This window comes from Dermacentor variabilis, chromosome 3 (assembly GCF_050947875.1).
Source record: "Dermacentor variabilis isolate Ectoservices chromosome 3, ASM5094787v1, whole genome shotgun sequence".
Lineage (NCBI taxonomy): Eukaryota > Metazoa > Arthropoda > Arachnida > Ixodida > Ixodidae > Dermacentor > Dermacentor variabilis.
The window spans coordinates 19665001-19683732 of record NC_134570.1 but is presented as its reverse complement, the minus strand read 5'-3'; the positions used below and the strand labels follow the sequence as shown (position 1 = coordinate 19683732).

Genomic DNA, 18732 nt, shown 5'->3' with positions numbered 1-18732 from the left:
GCGGAGTATGCACGGCGTGAAAAATTGCTTAAACTTGAAAAACTTGCTTGAAAAACTTGCTTAAGCTCAATAAGGAGAAAAATGATGAGGGAGAGGTAGGAAGGTTAACCATGGCTGAGGCGGGTTGGCTACCTGTCATTTGATCTGTGATGAGTGCTTCTAAAGAGTGCTAGATCTGGACACTCGTTGATCACCCGATACAAAGGGGATGGTCCCTTAGATCTACAATGAAATAACCAAACACTTTTACTTGGGACGACGTCTCTTTCCACCCCCGCACCCCAAACTAAACAGGCCGCAGGCGCTAACGCTACGCTTATTACAGACAGATACCTATCCAACCCCCGCGCCACCTTACACATCATCTACCCGGACGTCTACCCAGACGATGCGTGCCCCTCGTGCGGGTTCACGGCGACACTCGCGAACGTGCTCTGGGAGTGCAGAAACGCTCCGCCCGACTCTACCTCCGACAAGTGGGAGAAGACCATGCGAAGCCCGCTCCTACAAGACCAGCAATGGGCCGTCCAGCCGGCTCGCGCAGCGGCCGCCAGGTATACTCCCTGTCGGTCTCTGCGTGGGAGACGCCCACTGCGCGCTCACGTGCGTCCTGCAGGACTTTTATTAAAGTTTTTCCACTCCAAACCCTTAGATCATCATCATCATGTCTCGGCAGAGAGAGAGAGAAAGTCACAAGAAAAAGGCAGGCAGGTTAACCAGCCTGAGCCCGGTAGGCTACCCTGCACTGGGGAAGCGGAAAAGGGGATTGAAAGAGAAGAAGGAAGAAAGAAGGTCACAGTGTCCACTGTTACGCACACAAGCGTTTACCACTGAGTCTGTCACAAGCGGTCATACAGGCTGGTGCATTTCAAGGAATTCACCAGCCTCTTGCACATAGCAGACGCACGAGGCCACGACGCACACACATTCCTAAAGCGCCACCAAATCAATCTTCAGACTTGAGAGCCATTCAGCGGTCAACATTTTGCTGCCTTTTTCACTTCTTTTGGATGGCGGTAGTTTCGGCATCTCCTGGGGTATGAAGGCCAGTTTTCTTATCGATTCGGTGCCCGCGCGATAAGCTCGGGATGCGTCCAGATGTCACCATGTATTCAACGCTCGCGCACATTGCTGTTGCTTCGTTAGTTCAACCTTCTTTGTTTAGACTGATCCAAGGTCTAGGAAAGGGATTCGGTTCGCAGTCAGCTAGTCTGTATGCTTGTGGAACGAGCTGCGGCCGGAGAAAACGCCACTTGTATTGGACTTGTCCTTTTGCTTCATTATTTCCTTGAGTGATGGCTCGCCACGACGGTAGATCCTCGAAACCATATACGCGTGATATGGGTTAGATAAGGTGGGCAATAAAATAATGCGAAACAGCGTCCATCATGAAACCCTGCAATAACCGTTAAACCCATAAGCGAGCAATATGAATGTCATCCGTTACGTTGTCTGGTTTTTCCCTAATTGTACCCTTCGTGAAAAATTGGCAACGGGAAACAAGAGTCGCAAGGAGTTGAGGAATTAAGCGATCTACTAAGGGAGAGAGCAGAGGCAATAGCCAAACCCGAATGAAAAGTGAGAATTAACCAATTTAACCGTTGTCTGAGAAAATATTTACGGATCAACATCTTTTTATTTAAAAAGGAAGTAGGGAAAACGGCACCGGAAGCGGAGAATAATTCCGTGTATTTTGAATGACGCTTCTACTGTTATCAGTCGAGCCGCCTGACGTAGCCACTTCTCTGCTGTGCTTATGTGGGTGTTTTTCTAACCTTCCGCGGTGGGCGCAGTGCGTCTAAAACCGCAGCGTCCTGCGCTCTACGCAGTTGTATACGGCGGCCACACATCGTTACGCAGCTTCCCAAATAACAATACGAGTATGTTTTGGCACTTAACTTGGTAGAGCAGTAAACGTGGGGTCCAAACGAACTGTGATTTTTCCGCAAATATATATAATTCTATGATTCGCTATATAATTAATTGTCTATAAACATTCCAAGCTAATTAAGAGAACACTATATTAGAAATGTTTATTTTACGCTTTCGCTTGTTTACTTGTTCTTCGCAGTGTTCTTCCTGCGCTTCTTTCTTGCGCGATTCCATTTGATGTGGTTACTTGTTTGCCAAGTAAGGGTGAGGTGTATCTCACAGGCGAGATACACCTTATTTCATTTCTTTTGCAGGTTTACGCGTCTTTATGGCGAGTGGTGGGCATTATTCACATTTGTACTAGTAAAAGTACCCCCCTCCCCCCCTTAGGTGCATAGAAATGTTGCCTTGGGTTGGGCCCACACTGAAAAAGAATCCCTGGTATACGTGCCTGCCTGCAGGAAAGATATTAGTGATTCTGCAGACCTATGGATCCCGACAACTGCTCTCGCGAATTAATTGCCACACGTTCGAATAAAAAGTGTTGCTGTGCGTATCTAAAATATACCTATGTCAATGCACTCACTACAAGTGCGCAGACGTTGCCACTTTAAGACAGGTTCACTTACTATTTAAGACAATTCGAAAAGTGTGACACATTTTTTCATTCGTTCTGAGGCTCCTGTTCTGTACACAGGTGAATTACCAAAGCACTTCCGGCGTGTAGGACGCCTGCTGTGTTCAAAGATATTAAGTGAGGATCGTGGGACTCCTATGATACAGTACATGCTGCGTCACTGTCGAGTCTACTTCGTAAAGTGGCTGATAGTATACCGCTTATACGTCCGCATGCGTCTCTTGGAACACCGTGGTGATCAGATATATCGTTCATTTGACCACATTTAAGGTGAATGTTGTTCAAAAGGTCCGTACAAACGACCAGGACACAACGGTGACACCGATCAGATTTTCCTGCTTTCTCTTCATCATTACAAGAAAGGAAAGCATTTCTATAAGATGGATGACTACGATCTGAGGACAGACAGGACCCGGCGATACGAGAAAACCGTACGTCGCCAAGGCGCTAGGAAAAGGCGTTCAAATAGAGAGAGAGAGATAAGAAAAAAAAGAAAAACCGGCGGTGACACTTCAGACTGCTTACGTGTAGGAATGCGAAAGCATTGTAGTGCTACGGGTGAAAAATGTTTTCTGTCTGCGCCGTGGGTCTGCTCGATGAACGACACCGACGGCTTTTATCGCAATGGGACACAAAAGGCTCTCGCCTTAATATATGTCCGCATTTAGGCGAACACGGGGCTGAACAGGCAGGTGGTTCTCTCACCTTGGAAGGGATAGCCGGCGAAGATGGGTCTGATGGTGCTGAGCGCCATGCCGGGCGCCGAGTGGGGCGTCTGCACCCAGCAGCGCCCCGCGCCCGGCGGCCAGTCTGCTCCGCCCAGCCCTGGGAACGAGTTGCCCTCCAGGACAGCGCCGTCGCCGCCGCCGCACAGCGAACCTTCGCAACCGCGCGCCAGCGGTCCCGACCCGTCGCCGCCGCCCGCCGAGGGCACGTGCACGCCGAACTCCGGGAGCGGCACGTCGACTCCTTTCTTCGACCGAACTCCTCGAACCAACTCACACGCGGTGAACAGTCGGCCGGTTGGACGTCGCGGCCCACCGGTTCCTCACAGCGTTCCTCGGTCTGCAGACGGTGTAGCTGACGGCCAGTGCTTCTGGCGCGATGCGCCACAGCCAACGGCCACCTTTTTCTTTTTTTTTTCTGCGGCAGGCAGAAACCGTTCTTCGTGTTTTGGAATAACAGCACCAATCGGCGGGCAGCTTCCGCGATGCGTGAAGTAACGGAACACGTCTGTCACACTTTTTGTCAGCACTTCGTCGAACGGGGAAGAAAAGCAACTCCAAGGAACCGTCGCCGTTGGGCCGAGCCGCTGCTGCTTTCTTCGCTCTTTTGTTCCTGTCGAGGGCGACACCCTTGGTTGCGGAGAGATCCGTGTCTACTACACCGTGGCACTTATGTCGATCACACACACGCACACGACACCATCGAGGAGCAGGTGCTAGCTTGCAGGAACGCACAGGCGTAGCGCTGGAGGTACGCGGTCTTCTGCCGAGGGAATCCGGCAGCGCGTTCGGTCGTGCATCGCACCGCCGTCGGAGAGGGGGACGCGCGGGGGTTGGCGGCGCGGCGGAGGCGGGGCTTTGGCGCCTCGGGGGCGGTCCATGCGCGCTTCCCTGGCGGCCGCGTTAAAGTGACGCATCTGGGATCACCTCCCGCCCCCCTGTCTCCATCGGTTCCTTGCAAGAGAACTCTACGTGCGCCGGCACGATCGCTCTGCGTTTTTTGTACGCGTTTGCGACCGTTGCCGCTGTTCCTTCAGCCATTGGTGCGTAAGCGCGGCTCAGTTGCGCGAGTGCCGAGAAGTGCCGCTGTTGAAGAACCGCCAGCATTGCCGCCGAACTTCGCCTTGCTTTTTCTGCGCGCAGGACTTGCCGCCAAGTTTTTCCGATACCTCTCTGCCTTCGTTGGTGTGAGATGTGAACGGGCGCCTAGGAGTGGTCGCGGCAATAAAATAAAACAAACAAATAAATATATTCGACGTTTTTCATTTAGAATTCAGTTGTAACGCCTCAGCGCAGCCTATTGTGAATACATGGCCACCGCTGCACTCCAGCAGTTGACGTCGTGCAGGTGGAATCCCTGCGCATCACTTATGGACACCCGTGAAGCCGCTGCTTTAGGAACGCAGGCATTGCAAACTCACTGTAGCAGACAGCATGGCGCCGGCAGTAGCTGCGAAAAGAAAAGCGTTTTGCGTGTTATAAAGGTTAGAAACATGGATAAGGCGCCTCTAAAGGCTGGCCAACGTTTCGATAGGAGAATCTGTCTTCGCTTTAATCTTTCTGAGGCACCTTATTCCTCTTTATAACTTTTATACCACGTGTGCTACTCCATCTATCAGCCCCCCTTTTGATTTTGGATTAAACTATAGCATAAGCAGTCCATGAGGAAGGCTAATGGTGAGTCACAATTTCGCTGTCCGTCTGTAGTCCTGAACCGCGTTGTCCGTGCACGATGTTGTACGTGTGGCTGTCGCAGTTAACCTTAAAATCTATATTTCGCTTGATGCAGGTAAAATGGTAAGAAAGGGCGAATCGTGACACTCCTGTTCTAAAGTGCACTAATTGACCATGGCTGGATGACAGGCACATACCCAGGGGGGGGGGGTGTTGTCGCCTAATTTCGGAGCTCCCCCCCCCCAGGTACATACCTGTCATCCAACCATAGTCAATTGATGCACTTTAGCCCTTCGCCACCACTCCTCACACACATTCCTAAAGTGACGCCAAATCCATCTTGGACTTGACAGCTATTTGGCTGTCAACATTTTGCTGCCTTTTAAAGCGAAGCTTTCTTTTCCTTCGACTTTCCCACTGCTGCTGCTGCTGCTGTCCGGCATACGGGAGGGAGTTCAGAGCGTGCATATACATGTAAGGAGCGCGGCAGGGAAAATAAGACACGCGAGCAACTCGTTTGGACCGCATCGAATGTGCACAATGCTCCCGATAGCCGCAAAGCTATCGCGGCGGGCACAGAAATGTTGATTTGACGTACGACCGCTTCCGCTGTGTCGTCTAGACCCTGGTGCGCTTTAATTAATGCGGCTCTACATCGGCGCGCCCTGCGTAAGTTGTCCGCTAGACATATTTGCATGATTTTATTTTTCAGAAATAGCAGAAAGCCACCGTACCCTACCTTGAACTTAAGTTTATCGAGCGTTTCTTTGCCTTCTCACGTCACCCTCCTCCCCCCCCCCCCATCCTGTACTTGGTACCAGATACTTGGTATGGTAGGGCAAGTGCGAACGAAGTGTGGCAAGGCTGTCATATACTCGTTTCGCGGCTGCCTGGATTCTAGCCATTATCTGCCTCCTCTCACCCTCCTCTCTTCCATTCTATATAGTTTCCCTCTGGACTTCCAGGTTGGTAGAAAGGCAAGCGCTTGAGAGGGGTCACGGATAATTATATCTGTCAAGAGGCTAATTTGGCAATGACCGGGGAGCTCCTGGGGCATTGTGCCCATTCGATGCGGTGCGGTCCAAACGAATTCTTCACGTGTCTTTTTTTGTATATACACACTCTGAACCCCCTGCCGTGTGCGGGACAGCAGCAGCAGTGGGAAGGTGGAAGCAAAAGGCAAAGAAAGCTTCACTTTAATAGAAAACGCTCGCACACTTTCATTTATGGACACGGTAAAGAACACCACGGTGCTAAATTCGGAGTGCGCCACTATAGGCCTGTCTCGTAAACCGATTGTGGTTTTGGCACGTACAGCCCCATAATCCAATTCAACCTTAATGCTTCTGCCACGATGCGAATGTGCATGTGAAGCAATGACAATGCTCAACCTCTTGGAGGTTATGAAGTATGGCGCACATCAACGCCTCAAGCAAACACCTCTCCCTTTGTGTTTTGTGTACTACATAGCCAAACAGCAGTGGTGCACGCAAGATCCCGTTTAACACCCACTCACCCCTTTTGTGTTGCACAAAACCTTGAAGAAGTTAAACATTTTCCGTCAACATCACCGCCAATTATCTTCAATCAAAGCAAACAGTAAAGAAAGCTTCGCTCACAGCGATTCCCACAGTGCGTGGGATCCGCATAACTTCTTCACTCCTTTTGGATGGTGGTACTAGTTATCAGCATCTCCTGGGGTGAGAAAGATAGTTTTGTCATCGATTCGGTGCTGTCGTGCCTGGCGATCTCCCAGAACAAACGATGCTCGACCACCGAAATGCAGCTATTATGGTTGATGGTCCCGCCTCAACATTCACTTCGCTTCAAGACAGCAAAGTCGCCCTCCTGACCCTCACAAAGAGGCCCCTGATCGATGAAAGGGTCATCGTCGAGACCTCCCGGGGAAAGAGTCGACGGCAGGTTTAGTTTGCCACGTGGTTGCCTCGTACTGTGCCACGTTGGAGACAGGTCAACACCCTCCAGAGAACTTGACCATTTCAGAGGCCACTTTATCCTGTTGATTGAAAACTTGCTTTCACCGCCCCCCCCCCCCCATCTCCTGCATCTTCAGAATCACAGAAAGTGTACAGCTGCAGAAATCATTAAGAATGTTCAATTGTTTAGCGAGGTTTGTCATGTTTACAAGATTTCGATTCTATGCGAAAACTCACTACAGGAACACAAAATATGAGAACATATACTATTTCGTATGTGAAGAGCTTGAAAAGCACTTATCCAGCCATTTGAAAATTATGCCTGGTGCATGACATTGTGAAAAGAATGAAAGAAGTTCAACCCGCTACATACAACATACTGACACAGAGTAAACACACCCAGCCGTGTTCCTTCCCACTCATTTTGCTAAAACATTCTGCGCGCTATTCAAAATTGGAGCAGTTCCAATAATAAGTGTTTCAAGATGCATGAAACACATTTTAAACACCATTAGTTTCATCAGTGCTTTTGCAATTGATGCACTCTCCTGCTGTGCACATTTGCGTAGACAGCGCCTCAAAGGGTTAAGGCCCTCTGGCTGTACCCTCTCCCTTTGAGCTACGTCACGCAAAAGAGGCCCGCATAGAAGTTCCTTGCAGCGTGCTACGAAGCTATGAGCGGCGCACCTGTGTTGAAAATGAGACGCGGACGACCGAGTGGGCGATGACGACGATAACGATTCGATTAGTTCCTGGAACCCTGCCGCTCCTTGGATAGCTTCGGGGTTAGGAAAGCCCTGGCATGCTGCGACATGCTTCCGAGCGCACTTTTTTTCTGGACGTGAACCGTGCATGTAGTCTTTGCACTTGTGCTGCGATTGCGGTTGTGTGTCCGGCAAGCCTTCGTTGCCGCGGAATGTGGATTACGTTCATGCCAGGATATGTCGAATAAGTGCTACGTGCCGATTACTGGAGCAATTAGAAATCGGGGCCAAAAAATTATGTGTTCCTGTCTCCGCAAGATCAATGACAGAATATTGGGTGCTAATGCTAAAGCAAAGAAGAGAAAAGCTGGAATTTTGCGGAACAAGGCAGCTGTTTCTTTCTAAATAGTTGCATGAATGCTTTGCCTCTCCATTGCTAAACTCATTTGAGGTGTTGTAAGTATGTGGACTGCGGTAGTGTATGTAATAATGCCTCGAAAGCGAAATTATTCCTTTAGAGCCTAATCTAGAAAATACATTGTACTACCTTGTGGTCTTGAGGGTATAATAAATGAAATGAAATGAAATACATGTGTCCCGAATGTGAAGAAAGGTACACCAGTGAAGTTGTCATGAGATATGTATTATGGTGCAATGCTAACATTTTCTTGAGCAACTTTTGTGGTCGCATGAACGGCAAACTCTTTAACGCCGACGATAAATCAAGGCAAGGAAGTTGATCTGAAGAAGAGGGCAGCACTGCGACTTTTCAATATGTCATGCTCCCTGTCATCATTTACCCAAAATTCGTACTCAATCCTAAGGTTGAACCATTCGATTTTTTATGGACGTGCTTTTTACTAATGCAGCGTGTAAATACTTTTGCATAAATAAAACAAACTTGGAACACCCTCTGTTCTCTGCGGGCCACGTGCTCAACTACGCCTAAAAAAAATTACTGCGCTCTGGTTAACGTTGCCCATAAGGGCACGATCCCTTCATTCAGCCCGTATCTCCGAGCCCACCGCCGGCCTCTTCTCCGTGACGTCACTCGCCGAGCGCTCAGACCTTTCTTGCGCGAGTCCATTTAATGAGGTTCCTTGTTTGTCAAGTAAAGGAGGGGTTTATCTCACAGGCGTACCTGTGAGATACAACTTATTTCATTTTTATTTTGCGGGTTTATGGGTATTTGTGGCGAACGGTAGGCATTATTCACATTTGTACGAGTAAAGGTACCCGCCCTCCTCCTCTAATTTGCATAACGAAGTTACCTTGGTTTGCCCCCCGAAAAAGATATGTTGGGTACGTGCCGTCTTGATGTTGAATTTGGATGGATTTTACGGGCTCCTCCTCTGATGAAACGCGCTGACGGTTGGTGCAATCAAGGTCCAAAAATTTCTTTGCTTACTCTCCTGGGTTCAGCGTTCGTCGTCGTTTCCTAGTCAGATATCATGGCGCATATATCAGACAACTTGGGCCACATGCGTGTATGCTGGATGCTGGACTCCTTGCCGAGTAGACAACTTGGGTCAGTATTGCATGTGCTGGCTGCTGCGTTTGGTATGTGCTGGCCCGAATAGGCAACTTACTGCTGGCTGTTCCTTCCTAGCAGACAACTTGGGTCGCAGGGTATGTTGCAATTATTGGGTATACGTGCATGAACATCCTGTTAGCACTGTGTACTGTTCTTCACTCTTTCCCCGTCTGTGCACGCTGTTAACCCTTTAACCCCACACACACACAAAAAAAACTTGCTCACACGTATTTCTTGTCCCAGAAAGTATATTAGTATGAAGAAAACAGCAAAATTATAATTCAGTAAAAATTAATTAGTATGATAACTACTTAATTAGTAATTGATTTGCTGAACTATTCACAACTGAATACTCCTTCTAGAATATCAAAAAGGCTAGTTGGGCTGTCCATTGGGTTTACAGCACAAAATTGAGATTTTTCAGGCATCAAATCTAGCATATCAAAAATGATACGTTGGGCTTTGTGGGGTTAAGAGGAAGCTTTAGCTCGGGCGTTCCTATCTAAATACATGTAAAAGGAGAATTCGTTTTTCTCGGCAACCACTGCACCAAATTTGAGGAGATTTGTTGCATTTAAAAGAAAAAAACTTAAAATCTAGTGGCTGTTGGTTTCAAATTTTTTATTTAGGTCGTCACGTTTTTATTAAAAATTGGCAAAAATGGAAAATTTTCATAAAACGAAGCTATCAAGTTTACAACTCTGCAACTCAGCAACGAAAAATGATAATACAATTCTGTGAATTGCATCTAATAGTACATCTAAAGCAGACAAACTTGAAATGTTACACATGGATCTAAAAAAATTCAGTAATAAGGAAATACAGCTTTTGCGGAACCCTTGTACACAACGTAACAAATTCACATAAGATATAAAATCACATATCGAATTTGTCCGCTTTCAATGATCTAATGGATGCCGTTTACAGAACCGCGATATCTGTTCTTGATGCAGAGCTATGAATTTGTAAACTTCATTCATTCATTCATTCATTCATTCATTCATTCATTCATTCATTCATTCATTCATTCATTCAAATAACTTTATTCAGTGCCCTGCGGTTTGGTGGGGTGAGCCTGGACCCCGCCTAGGTTTCAGCCAAGGGTTGTTGGCCCTTGGCAGCTTCCTCGGCTCGCTGGACGGCCCAGAGTTGGTGCTTCAAGTCCGAGCTGAGCAACGCAGACTCCCAGCGCGCGCGGAGGCTGTCGCTGTTTGAGGCTGCATCACCGTTACTCTGGATTACAACCGTACATTCCCATAGGATATGCTCTAGGGTCGCTCTGGAGTTGCAATGTCTGCACTTGTCCGTTGAGTATAAATCTGGGTATATTAGGTGCATAATAGCTGGACACGGATAGGATCTGGTCTGTAACTGTCGCCATTCTACAGACTGGTTTTTGCTTAATTTTGGGAGCGGAGGTGGGAATATACGCCTCTGCAATCTATGGTGTTGTAATCTTCATGCTTCTATTCTTTAAGCTTTCGAATTTTTGAAAATATTTTTAACAAAATACAGGGCCTAAATCGAAATTCCGCTTCCGACAGTCACTAAAATTTAGCTTTCTCTCTAAAATTCAATAAATTTTATTAAAATCGACCCAGGGGTTAACTCAGAAAAACATTTTTGCGTTTTGCATGTATTTGAATAGGCCGCGTCGGAGTTGGGCCCGAGCTAAAGCTTCCTCTTAAGATGCTTTACCAACTAGACCACCAAGCCATCTTTGTGAAGTACATGATCAAATTTTACACCCAGGGCTGCAACTCTCGGAGCACACTACATGCTAGAGTCTTTTAATGTCCGAGCCTCTCCCTCACAGTCGTGCGGATCCGCTTTCTATGCCGTTTATCTCCCTCTTTCCTTCGTCAAGGGAATTCACTGGCCAATCACAAACGCCGAATCGTTCACCAACGTCCCATATGTCTCCAACGTTGCACAATACGAGGTAACCACGTGGCAAACTGGAAACCTGCCGTCGACGCTTTCCCCGGGAGTTTTCGACAATGACCCTGTCATCGATCAGTGGCCTCTTCGTGACGGTCAGGAGGGGCGACGTTGTGGTCTTGAAGCGCACTGTCATTTTTGGGCGCTCGAAAAGCCGAAGATCTGGAACCTGATTGCCTGTCCGTAAGGCTGAGGTGAAGCTTATTGAGCTGCCTTGGGTGAACGATGAGGCGCGATCAGCACCCGTGACAGCCGCATCCCTGCCGGTGAAGCATCCTTTGTTCTGAGGTACCGCCAGGCACAACAGTAGAGTGCCTAGGTGCGTCGAGGGCTCATTGCTTCGTGGGCACTGTGTTTCCGCTGCTTAGTTCGCGTTGAAACGATAGGCAGCACGAAGGTCAATCCGCTCGCTGGTGCTGCCACGTTTCCTCACTCCAGCGTTTTGACAGCGAGTTTCCGCGGTCATCGAGTGAGATGCGTTCATGTTTGCTTGTGCGCGCACGGGACACCATGCTTGTTAATTTAGTCAGTAAGTGAATGTTTACAAGTTTAGAAGGCCGATAAATCTGCTATCTTTGCTTGCTATAGCTGTTTTATGCTATTAGCACTCTTTTGGGACTTGCTTGCGGTATGTCTCTATGTCTCTGTCCGTGCCTAAACTCGATCCCGCGAACTTGGGTCACTTTAAATATATGCTCCATGGTCGAATGTGTAAAGAGCACCGCGCTGCTGTGCAGGAGGACGCAGGTTTAAAGCCAACCGTCGGCCCACCGAGTATGTGCCGCTCTTCAATGACCCTCTTTCACGTCAACGTGGGCAAGTTGACATGTGCCGTGCACCGTGTGCACATATATGTAACGCGAACTTGGGTCGCTTGCAGGGTATTTGCCACTGGGTATGTGCTCCTTTTCAATAAACCTCATTGATGCCGTGGATGCAATGATTCGAAACATGGATTCGGTAGCCCTAGCGAAAATCACAAAGACATTTAATAGCGAGTGCTGGGCCAAGGGAGACTTGCCCCAAGAGTGGAAATTGGCTAAAATAATCATGATCCCCAAACCAAAAAAGAATCCCTCGATTGATACACTACGGCCGGTGTCGCTCACGTCCTGCCTAGGTAAGCTCTATGAAAGGGTTATCCATAGCAGATTGCAGCGATACCTGGAAGAGCGGAGCTGGTTCCCGGACTCCATGACAGGATTTCGCACGGGTTTATCTTGCAAGGACGCGTTCCTCCTACTTAGAGACGAAATTCTAACTAATATACCGTACGGCGACGAGAGACTATAGTCCTAGCACTAGACCTGAAAGGAGCCTTCGACAACGTCTCTCACGCCGCAATATTGGAGGAACTCGAACTCGCGGGTTGTGGTGAGCGCACATACAATTACTTAAGAGCGTTTCTTTCCAACCGCGAGGCGAGCATCAGTATAGGCCAAATAACTTCGGATTTATTTAAAATGCCTGACAAAGGAACGCCTCAAGGAGCTATTTTATCTCCTCTTCTCTTCAACATAGCGATGTGTCGCCTCGCGCGCGATCTGGATCGGATACCCGACCTAGGTTACACGCTCTACGCGGACGACATCACGCTGTGGACGAGCAGAGGTTCACTAGGGGATAAGGAATATACGCTCCAAAGCGCAGTATTAGCGGTGGAGAAGTTTTCTAGATGGAGTGGCCTGAAGTGCGCACCCGAAAAATCTGAGGTTATCCGGATACACGCGAAAGGCTACAAATCCAGAGGATCCATTAACATCGTGGTTGAGGGCCAATCAGTCCGAGAGGTACCCACGATGCGAGTCCTGGGTTTGTGGCTTCAGAGCGACGGGAGAGCAGTACAGACACTCAAGACCCTCAAATCCACAGCCAACAACATAGCCCAAATGATACGTCGCGTGACGTATCGAAAAGCGGGAATGCGAGAAGACGATACCCTAAGGCTCGTACAGGCCTTAGTGGTTAGTCGAATAACGTATGGCTTACCGTACCAAATCCTGAACAGGGAGGAGGAAAAGCAGGCTAACACAATAATCCGAACCGCTTTCAAAGCTGCTCTGGGCCTGCCTAAATGTACTTCAACGGAGCGCATGTTAGCTTTGGGAGTGCACAATACTTTCGACGAACTGAGGCAAGCCACCCTGATGCGACAGAGGGAGCGCCTCAGCTTCACAAAAACTGGTAGGGCAATATTGGCTAGACTGAATATCCCAGCATACCCCATTTATCTCACAGAGCAGGCCGTGCCTCTCCCTCTTTCGATGAGATCCAAAATTACAGTAGCCCCAATTCCTAAGAATATGCATCCCGAGTACAACAAAGAAAGGCGCAAAGCACGCGCACAACACATTCAATCAGCGTACTCTAATAACCATAGGTACAACACGTACTACACGGACGCAGCTCTGTATGCAGAGGCGACCGGGCAGCGCTACCAAAGGAGGTACGCCCTGGCAGTCGTGAACACTATCAGCCAACAGCAAATTACCGCGTCGGCCACGGCAGGATCTCCCACCTCGGCTGAAATATTAGCAGTGGCGATCGCACTCGCCCACGCGGAGCGTTCGCAAAGGGACTCGGTCGTGGTCACGGACTCCCAGGAGACATGTCGCATGTTTCTCAAGGGGCACGTGACTGCGGCTAGCCTCGCGATAATCCCCAAATCCTTCAACCACCATCATCGCCTACTCTGGTGCCCGGGCCACGCGGGGGTACAGGGGAACGAAAAGGCTAACGCGTTAGCTCGAGGGTTCACTAACCGAGCGACGGCGTCCTCTTCTAACCCCAACCACCCGCACTATCCCTCACAAAATTCCACCAATTTAAATGCCAAAGACATCCTTGCTCATCAGCGTGGAGTCCGCAGAAAATACCCGCCGCCCCACCCACAACTTAACGGGGAAGAGGCCGCCGATTGGCGTAAAATACAGACCGGGGTGTTCCCCCATTTAAAATTGCTAAACGCCATGTATCCCACTCGTTATAGGGCCAACTGTCCTTGGTGCGGTGGCATACCTACCCTAATACACATAACCTGGGAGTGCACTAAGCACCCTCATAGGCTAAATACCAGTAGGACAATGGAGCAGTGGGAGGCACAGCTCGCCCGCTCCGACCTGGCAGGACAAAAGTCCTTAATTAGCCAGGTCAGGCAGGCGGCAGAGGCCAGTGGGGCCCTGGACTGAGAGGCTCCGACCACCCCTCCTTCAAATCTTTACAATTGCAATAAAGTTTCTCTCTCTCTCTCTCACCGCGGGTGTGTCACTGGGTATGTGTCGCCTTTCATAATAATCACATATGACACATATCGACAATTACCCATCAACCATAAGATAGGTTAATATGATTATAATGTCGCCGATCATATTTTATATGCACCACCATTTCTGTTGCTTTTATGCTGCGCTTATATTCCCGACCTTTATAAGATTCGTGTCTCACGTTAGGAAATCCTTGAATGCTAAAGTACCTTATTTACCTAAAGAGTAACGCTGTTTCCATTCCGCATTCTCACCTTTACGCTACCAATCTTGCAGCCGTCTTTTACTTTAGTTAATGAATACATGGTGGAGAGTATACTCTCCACCATGTATTCATTAACCTTAATTTACATTAGTACGGATACCACGACATGTTAACAAATCATGGATGGATGGGACTGAGTGGGCGGCTCGTATTGAGCGTACCCGTTGGAGCGATTTAGTGGTCATTGCTACCAAGATCTCAATAATTACCTTTCAACTGCGTTTGCGCTCAGCTTTTATAAGATCCCTGGTTCGCGTCCAGAAACCACACGCAAAATTCGAAACACCATATAGCGTTTAAAAAGAAGTTCATGTCTTGGCACTTGTTGGGGTCAAGCGCTGGCTGCCAAACAAGTTGCTTGGAATTTCACGTTAGTGAATTTCCTCCGTATGGCTTGGAGACAGCTGAGATGAATAGCGGAACGAAACTATACAACCTGTGCCAATTTTGTGAACAAGATCAAATCGCTGACGAAAAAGGGAGACTCTTTAATGAAAACTGGAGAGGCTTTAATGGCGGCACGCCTATATATAGCATGCTGCTCCAGGTCATGAATTATACATGAAATGATATTTATTTATTTATTTATTTAAAATTTTCTTACAGGCCTCGTTTGAGGCATTGTGTAAAGGGGACGTTACAGTAAGGACTAAATGGGTATATAACAAACCATAATATACACACACGATAAACATGCAGTATGAAACGTATACACATTTTATACAAACATTATGGCATTTGCATTAAAAAAATTAATAGGAAACCGTAGTGTACATATTAGACGAAAAGACAAAAGATAAAATTCATTCAACAAACAATATAGCAATGTACAAAATCAGCCACTCTTACGTCTTAGGATAAAAATACAAGAATAATAAGCAAAAGAACGAACTCACAAATAAAACAAGAGAACGCACAGAATGCATAAAATTGCGGAAAAAAAGAAAAGACGTCATGCCTTTTGTCAAAGTTACGCAGTGTAATGTGAACATTTAAGCTGGCGGAATTTATCAGGATTTATTTTGAGACGATGAAATCAGGAAGAGCGTTCCATAATAGAATGACACGAGGAAACGCCGACCAATTAATTGCGTGAACGTTCCCGTAGATGCGCGTGCAGCTGAGGTGGTTACGTAATCTGCGTGGTGTGCAAAGTGCAATTTCAAGCCGTAAAGATTTTCTAGCCGCATGAACGTACCTATGAAGTTATGATAAGAGTGCAAAAGCACGACGTGTACTTATGGGCGGCAGTGAAATATGTAGTTTCATTTGTGAGATGCTTGAATTGTAGTTATAGTTGACATGAGAAAAACCTAGAGGCCCTATTTTGAACCAACATGGAGAGGCAACCTCCAAGCTACGGGTGAAGATACGTCTTATCAGCAAGCTTGCTGATGCTGGAAGATGAATTGTATACGTAGGTTTCGGTGTATATACGTATACCCCAGTAATTCTGAAGCATTAGCCCATACGGAATGCGATGGGTCCAGGAATGGCTTGGTACGAGATTATTGCCTAAGTACTTGTTCGAAGTAGCTGGAAAAGGCAGGGGGTTAGATATATGAAAAGGGAACTTAGAAATTCGGTATTTACGAGTGAAATACATTACTTTGCACTGAGATAACTTTAGAGTCATTAACGAAGTGTTACACCAATACAAGATAAGGTGAAGGTTGCTTTCAAGAAGGAGCTGGTCGTGGAGGCAGGTTATAAGGCGGCAAATAATGCAGTCGTCTGCGAAAATTCGCACTCTGGATTCGGAACATCATTAATGTGTACTTAATATAGTAGCGACCCAGGAACGCTACCTCAGGATACGCCGGAGGTGATACAGGAAAGGGGCTAATAAAGATTGTTAACGATTGTAAACTGTCTGTGATTAGAAAGAAAGTTCCTGAGCTAAGTTAGTGTCATTGAATCTAATCTTAGTGCGGTTAACTTTGAAATCAGGCAGCAATGCTCTCTGAACTCCTAAACGGCCATAAGGAACTGGCTCTGGATATTGCTGAAATCAAAGTGTTTCAATCATCTGTCAACACGAGCTTTGAGACTTTGGAAGCTCGTGTATCTTCTCTGGAGTCAACCTCCACGTCTAGCGGTGCGCAGGCTTCTAATGACAACCTACACACTGGAATCCAGCAAATAAAAAACGCTATCTCAACTCTCTCTTGCGGAAACGACAATTTAGAAAACAGGTCGCGTGAGTGCCCACGATCCCAGTGAGGGCCCTATCGAGGATTATGAGGAACTTTCTTCCAGCATTGCTAAGTGGTTTCAGGACACTCTTAAGATCGCATGTCCGCGTATCGAAAGGCGTCATAGACCGGGCAATAATTTTAGAGGCCGGTGACGTCTCGTTATTCGAAGCTCCTTGACTTTCAGGATAAGGTGGCGGTGCTGAAGAATTGCTATAAACTGAAAAACACTAGCTTACGTGTTTCAGAAGACTTCTCGCCTCAGGTTCTCAGTATTCGCAAGAAGCTCCGGGAAACGTCCTGCTCTCATAGTGATAGTGGCTCATCTGTCCAACTTCGATTTGATCACGTATTTATTGAGAGGGTGCAATATGACTGGGATAGCACATGCAATACTCGTCAGGTCGTTTGCTGGCTAAACTAAACTCGTCGACACATTCCCTCGGGCCAAATCTCCTTGACGTCACGGTATTGGCAATAAAGTTTCGATTTTAAACGTTAATGCCAAAAGCCTTGTCAGCAATTTCTCTAAACTTCTTTCCTTGGTCTCGTTTTACTCGTCACATATTATCGGTGTTACTGGGACCTGGTTACATGACAGTCGCATGATTCTGACGTAACCCTCCCTGGCTACACAGTGGTTCGGGGAGACAGAAAATTCGGGAGAGGAGGCAGTGCTGCTCTAACTTTTCAATCTCACCTTCACTTTTCTGCACTCCCTGCCACACCTGATACTGAGTCTTTGTGGCGTAAAGTCCAACTTGAAAATATATCTTTGATTAAAGGGTAGTTTATCATCCAGCTGGTTTTAATATTGAGTATTTACATACACCAAGTGAATTTTTCATAGTTATAATACTTTTTCATCCAACATCATCTGCATGAGCGATTATAATGCTCCTGGTGTTGATTTGTCTTCTATGAAAGTGAGCGGACACGAAGTAGCTATCGGGCGGGAGTTGGTCCACATTTCATGGTCCTGTGGCCTGCACCTCATTGTTCAGTATTTCACTCGGCAAACTTTAGTCCTTGGTCTTGTTTTTCTTACTATACATCGTTTTTTAATGTCGTTTATGAATGTGATGTTATTAATGGAATATCTGACCACAATGCTGTGTTGATTTCAGTTCCAGGCATCGTTCCTAAATACCGCTATATCTAATGCATATTTCCTGACTTGAACCACGCTGATGAGTTGGCAATAACAGATGCATTATGCAATTCTTTTGATGAGATTTAACTAATAAGTACCACTAGTGATACTAATACCTTGACAAGTTTCTTCGAAAATCTTGTCAGTAAGTGTATCAACTTTTTCATTCCTTTAAATACAAAGAAAACAAACACTGAAATTCCTTGAATAAATAGGGACCCTTTGCATTTATCACTTCGTGTGGACAAATTACGTCGATCAAAACGCTCTGGTGACTCGACAAAACTCATGCAGTTCCATAGCGCTAAAAAAGAACTTTGTTCTAAAATAGTTGCTCCAAAAATCTATTACAAGCCAACCTTGCCGAAATTAATGAAGACTAATCCCCGTAAATTTTGGGAAGCTATTCTACCACCTGGGTCATCCTCGGGCACGTGGATAATGAACAATGTTGCAATTTCTGATACACAGATAATAACTTCTTTTAACACCTACTTCCAATCTGTCTTTACGACTGATAACTCTGTAACCCCTGTTTTTGATTCCGAACCATACCCTCCAATCGAGGATCGCTACATGCAGTGCAAGCAACCTACATGCACCCGTATATGAATGGTCACATATTACTCATGTATTAGAGAGGTCTGTGTCTGATTTACATGATTTATGTATTTTAAGTGTCGCTACGGTGGAGCGATTTCCGGCAGCTACTGCAAGGCTAATCCCACCGGTAGCCTACAACCACTCACTCACTCACTCACTCACTCACTCACTCACTCACTCACTCACTCACTCACTCACTCACTCACTCACTCACTCACTCACTCACTCA

The 18732-nt window shown here is 47.0% G+C and overlaps 1 protein-coding gene across 1 annotated transcript in view; it reads right to left on the bottom strand.

Moving 5' to 3' along the window:
- LOC142575235 (protein gooseberry-like) overlaps positions 1-3987 on the bottom strand; it is an 87670-nt gene extending 83683 nt beyond the window's left edge. Inside the window, exon 1 of the mRNA XM_075684401.1 lies at positions 3215-3987. Coding sequence (XP_075540516.1) covers positions 3215-3263 — 49 coding nt within the window. The 5' untranslated portion in view covers positions 3264-3987. The remainder of the gene's footprint in view (positions 1-3214) is intronic.
- Positions 3988-18732: the final 14745 nt, after the last annotated feature.